This window comes from Vulpes vulpes, chromosome 1, assembly GCF_048418805.1.
Source record: "Vulpes vulpes isolate BD-2025 chromosome 1, VulVul3, whole genome shotgun sequence".
Classification (NCBI taxonomy): Eukaryota; Metazoa; Chordata; class Mammalia; order Carnivora; family Canidae; genus Vulpes; species Vulpes vulpes.
The window spans coordinates 13415294-13421101 of record NC_132780.1 but is presented as its reverse complement, the minus strand read 5'-3'; the positions used below and the strand labels follow the sequence as shown (position 1 = coordinate 13421101).

The following is a 5808-nucleotide window of genomic DNA, read 5'->3' as shown; positions in this document are numbered from 1 at the left end:
TAGAGCAAAGAGGATACCTCACAAAGGTATCTTCTGTCCAGGACAGTGTGTGTGTTGGTCACTGGGGGGACCCTATTCTCAAATAATCCATGACTTCACCTATAAGAGTCAACAGATAGGATCCCTGGGTGGCTCAGCAGTTGGGCACCTGCTAAGGTCATGTTCCTGGGATCCAGGATGGAGTCCCGCATCAGGCTCTCTGTGAGGAGCCTGCTTCTCCCTCTGCCTATGTCTCTGCCTCTCTCTTTCAGTCTGTGTCTCTCATGAATAAATAAATCCTTAAAAAAAGAGAAAGAGAGAGAGAAAGAGAGAAAGAGAGTTGATACTTACTTTGCTGAAGTTTTATTTTGTAACATATATGTTTACAATTACCCATCACGGTGACCATCTGTTAACACAATGAAGTCTTACCACAATGAGATACCACCTCACACCAGTGAGAATGGGGAAAATTAACAAGGCAGGAAACAACAAATGTTGGAGAGGATGCGGAGAAAAGGGAACCCTCTTACATGTTGGTGGGAATGTGAACTGGTGCAGCCACTCTGGAAAACTGTGTGGAGGTTCCTCAAAGAGTTAAAAATAGACCTGCCCTACCACCCAGCAATTGCACTGCTGGGGATTTACCTCAAAGATTCAGATGCAATGAAACGTCGGGACACCTGCACCCTGATGTTTCTATCAGCCACGGCCACAATAGCCAAACTGTGGAAGGAGCCTCGGTGTCCATCGACAGATGAATGGATAAAGAAGATGTGGTTTATGTATACAATGGAGTATTACTCAGCAATTAGAAACGACAAATACCCACCATTTGCTTCAACGTGGATGGAGCTGGAGGGTATTATGCTGAGTGAAGTAAGTCAATCGGAGAAGGACAAACAGTGTATGTTCTCATTCATTTGGGGAATATGAATAATAGTGAAAGGGAATATAAAGGAAGGGAAAAGAAATGTTGGGAAATGTCAGGAAGGGAGACAGAACATAAAGACTCCTAACTCGGGGAAACAAACTAGGGGTGGTGGAAGGGGAGGAGGGCGGGTGTTGGAGGGGAATGGGTGACGGGCACTGAGGTGGACACTTGGCGGGATGAGCACTGGGTGTTTTTCTGTATGTTGGTAAATTGAACACCAATAAAAATTAATTAAAAAAAAAAACACAATGAAGTCTTAATGACCTGATTTTGAACCTGGGTGCTGGGGAATCCCAGGCTTTCCTCATCTTGAAGAGTCCAGTGTGCTGTGTTTTGTTTTGCGCAAACCCAAGAAAAACCTCGATGCACACACATGCGGAGGAATAGCTACAAATGGAAACCTGTTTCTTTCTTTCCTGCATCTTCAGTGAAGACTCATCCAGGTTTTTGAAATCAATTGATGCAAGATGTTTATTTTCAAGGCAGAATTGGTAACAACATCTAACAACTGTTCACGTTCTCGGACACAAAAACGAAGTCAGAAGAGAGCTGCCCCCAGACACATAAAGGGCTAAAACTCTGCATGACAATACTATTATTGAGCGCCTTGTGAATACGCTGACGTGCTATCATAAAGCTGAGACTCACCGCAGAATTAGAGCATGTGAATTACAAAGGGAAACTTCTTCCAGAGCTTACGTTACAGGGCATGCGCAGGACACAGTGTCTCCCGCTTCCAACCTTTGTCATCAGCCACACTTCTAAGGAGTCTGGCTGTATGCAAACAGATGGCAGAAAACACCTTCTGCAGACCTGTACAAAATCCAAGTTCATTTATGAACACAAGGCAATATTCTGATCATCTCCTATATGACTGGTTTGGCTCAGGATGCTGAAGTCCCAGCTTTTTTTTTTTTTTTAAACACATGAATCAGAGATTTGGATTACACCTTTGAGCATGCCTTAGGGCTCACCAGAAAACCACTGGTGTCGGGTATCCGGCCACCTGCCCCTACACACACACACACACACACACACACACACACACACACACACACACGACACGATATGCTAGTCTATTCAGAGAACAGAAATTAACAGCCAGCTTTTTTAGAATTTTTTTCCCTCTCTTACTACATAAAATGGGAGAAGTGTCTTCAGCCCCAAAGATGTGGAGAGTTTGGTGACGCTGGTTGGAATTAGGGCTGGGAAGCCAGAAGTGCGAGTTCTTCCCTATTGGTACCCCCTTATCCCCACAAGCTTCCTGAGAGTGTCTGACCCCAAGTGGGAATCCAAGTACCATTTTTAGTCACAGAACCTATAATGCAAACACTTCAAAGCCTAAGTGTGCGTTCTTGTCCCCCAAAATGAACTCCTGGGACCTTTTTGCCCTCTGGCTAGTTAGCTGGAGGATGGAAGTCAAAGAGGAGGAGGAAGAAGGAAGGCAGGTCCGCTTTGAAGAGCTCTGCTTAACTTCCTCATGGTGGAAACACAGAGAAGGTGGGAGAAAATGCCAGGCCCTGCACGCAAATGTGGGCTCACTATCCAGGAAGCAGGGAATGAGGAAGGAAGGCAAAACATTAACAGGGACCCTGCCCATGTACGTATAAGTGTATATTCTAGAATATTCCCAGACTGCTTAGCGACTTTCCAACCTCTGAAGGTGAGTAGAGGGGGATGTGCAAAAGCAGGCCTGGCAGAGAAAAGAGCAGAGAGGTATACTCCCTCCCTTAACCCCTCCTACCTACGAGTTTTCCTCCAAGAGCCACATCTTTCCAAACTGGATCCCTAAGAGTCAAAAGTCATGGTTCATTCAATAAGAAAAAAAAACTCTGTTCCCAATGTGATACTTCTTGGTCTCCTTTCAACTACTCGGGTATGGGTGGTCCCCAATCCAAGCTTTCTGGGTTCTGTGGACATACTAGAAGAGCTCAGGAGGGAAGCAGGTGTCATTTGGGATTTTTTTTCTTACTTCTTTGGACCTTTTAAATGCTTGAACATTTCTATCCCGCAACCAGGCCTCCAGAAAACTCCACCCTCAGAGCCACCTACTCTGACAACCGTTATCACCCTAAACTATTCGATTTTTATCAGAGCTCGGTCAGATGGAGTGGTGGAATGACGTGGGACTACCACAGCAACACTCACCAACAAACAAGAGGTGGGGGGTTTGCTTTGCCCTTGGGTGTCCCCAGGATTGGCCTTCAGGGGCTCCTAGGAGGGAGGTCAGGGCTCTCGCCCTCTGAAGCCTCAGCTGGTGTGTTATCTGCCTCCTCCGCTGCACTGGGATCCTCCTCACGCACCACCTGACCTGCCATGCCCCCGAGTGCCTCTGCGCCCACCTGCTGCTCCTGTTCTTCCCCACTCATCCACTTGCTGGCACAACCCAAATGACTTCTGTTGCCATTCTGACCACTAGAGGCAGGAGGAGAGCCTTCTGGCTTGGCCTTTGGGCCCTGAGACGTTGAGGCTGGCAACCCCTCAGGCTGGGGACCTCGGAGGGCCTTCCGAACCGAGGCATCTCTTCTTGAGCCTGGCCCTTTCTTTGCGATCGCTGGCTTCTTCTTGGCATCTTCTGAATCAACAAGGACGTATGAAACAGGGCCCAAGCTCACCTTCTTCTTCTTTCTCATGGGAGGAGGATTCTTTGCCAAGGCCCAGCTCATGGCTTTCTTCTTTGGGGGGCCCTCCTGACCGCCATCTTGGTCTGACTCCAAAGCAACCCCAGGACTCACAGCTTCTGACGGGGGATCATGGGATGGGGTACTGGGAGCCTTCCAGGCACATTTTGCCACAGGATTCTTCAAAGCTGACTCCTCCTGCTTCACACAGGGCTTTTTGTTGCTCCTGATATATTCTGAGACCTCCGTATTTTCAGCACCATCAGCCTCAAGATCCTCCAAGGAGCCTGAGCTGTTGGAATGCTGGCCTTTGGGCTTCTTCCAAGGCACTGATTCCTGCTTTGGGTTTTTTCTCTGCTTCTTTCTCCTGGAGCGATTTTTAGCTCCAGCTCTGAGAACCACAGGTTTGGGAGGGTCCCCTTCATCTCCCAGGTCATGCCAGCAGTCAGGATTCTCGATCTTCAAAGCAGAACCTACTTCTGCAGCCCGCCCTGGCTCCTTCTTGATCTTCCTCCGTGCTGCTGAGGCTGGGGCTGAGGTTGCCACTGCCTGGGCATCAGCTACTTCTTGCACCCTAACTTCCTCGCGGCTGCGGATCTCCGCATCCATGTAGAAGATGATTTGCACCACTGCCCCCAGGAGCACCCCCAGAGCTTCTGCCCAGTTCTCTCGGGGCTGATTCTGGGGGCCTGGGGGGTGGCCAAGCTGGAGTAGGCGGACTACATCCTCCCAGGTGCGCCCCTCAGCATCCAGGAATTCACTCAGATTTTTTAAAAACTCAGCATCCTGGGTGGGGTCTCTACAAACCACTCTCCAGACGCCCCCCCTTCCTGGGAATTCGCGGGGTATGGCCCTGAGATTCACACCCTCTCCGACCTCAATCAGGGCAGCTTTGGCATTCTCTTCCCTCAGAAAAATCTTATTGAGCACGAAGTATGGGCCCAGCGGGGAGAGGACCCCATTTAAAGTCTCCTCGATTTCTGCTTGACCACAGTCCTCCGGGATGCCCGTGACCAACAGGGACCTGTGGATGTCCACTTCCATCCCCCGGCACCAGTCCTCCAGGAGGTTCATGGCCATGGTCGCGACCACCTGGCGCCTCTAATCCCACGTGTACTCGAGAGTCTGTAAGGTGGACCAGGGAGCCAGCAGCCCCTAAATATTAATCCTGTAAGGTGACAGAAGAGGGAGGTCAGAGTCCCCGCAAGACGGCCAGGCTCCGAGCTCTTGCCCCCCACCCCCACCCCCCCCACCGCGCCGCGGGCCCAACCCGGCCTCGCGCTCGCCCAGGCCCTCCCCGAACCGGCCCCGGGGGCTCACACGTGTCCTGCGACCGGAAACCGCGCTCCGCCCGCCCCGGGCCCTGCTGGCGGCCGCCGGGCTGGGTGGGATCTGGCAGCTCCGGCCCACGACGGGCCGCTCACCAGGCGCCAGCTCGGCCCACCCAGGCCGCCTGCCCCGCGCTACCGGGCCGAGAAGCCGGCGGCCGCCCCCGCTCCGGCCCCGCTCGACCCCCGCGCGGCGCTCGGCGTCTCGCCTCGAGCTCCGCAGCTGCGCGGAGCCGAGGCCGGCGTCGCAGCGCGCGCTTGCGCACTCGCGCCCCTGCGCCCCTGCGCCCGCGGTCGCCATGGCAACCAGCCTCCGCTGGGGACGCGCCCTCCCGCCTGCGGAGCCCAGCGCGCGAGCCGCGGGGGGGGGGGGGGGGGGGGGGGGGACGGCCCGGGGGAGGGGCGGCCCGGGGTGGGGGGCGGCCCGGGGGAGGGGCGGCCGTGCAGCTCCCCCCTCGCGAAGGGTCTGCGCGTTCTCTGGTTTTCCCTACAGACTCTTTCCACTCTTTTCACTTCAACTGGGCCTCGGGGACGGAGGTGGAGTGCCCTGACTTGTGCGATGGCATCCGAGCCCTCCTAGCCTCTGCCTTTCTGTTGGGTTGAGCCCACGGGACTCCTGGGAGCCACCAGAAGTCCGAGGGCCAGAGAAAGGAGCAGCTTTGATGGCCCTGAGGTCCTCTAACAGAGCCGCAGCTCCTGACAGCTCTCTCAGCGAAGGTTACCCTGGTTCCAGAAATATCTGGGAGCTTCTAGAAACTTCCCGCCTTCTGCCCCACATGCCCTTCAAGCCTGGATATAGTCCTTCACCTCTCTTTCCTTGCTGGTTTCCTCAACTTGTTGCCCACAAGCAACACGTTTGTTAATAGTTAATGAAAAACACTTCTCAGTGACTCAGTTTGAGCTGCTGATTGCTGTTAGGACCTCACTGATACACCTAGGAACGCCG

General features: G+C 53.1%; 1 protein-coding gene across 1 annotated transcript; it reads right to left on the bottom strand.

The window, feature by feature from the left end:
- Positions 1–326: 326 nt before the first annotated feature.
- On the bottom strand, positions 327–5124 carry PNMA8A (PNMA family member 8A). Its single transcript, XM_072755356.1, has 2 exons — positions 4855–5124; positions 327–4702 (listed from the first exon to the last, which is right to left on the bottom strand). Exon 2 carries the CDS (start codon positions 4612–4614, stop codon positions 3118–3120), a length of 1497 nt encoding a protein of 498 aa, XP_072611457.1. The 5' UTR covers positions 4615–4702; positions 4855–5124; the 3' UTR covers positions 327–3117.
- Positions 5125–5808: the final 684 nt, after the last annotated feature.

Excerpts from the sequence above, each read along its gene's own strand:
- PNMA8A (XM_072755356.1), bottom strand. The coding sequence starts at position 4,614 with ATGGCCATGAACCTCCTGGAGGACTGGTGCCGGGGGATGGAAGTGGAC.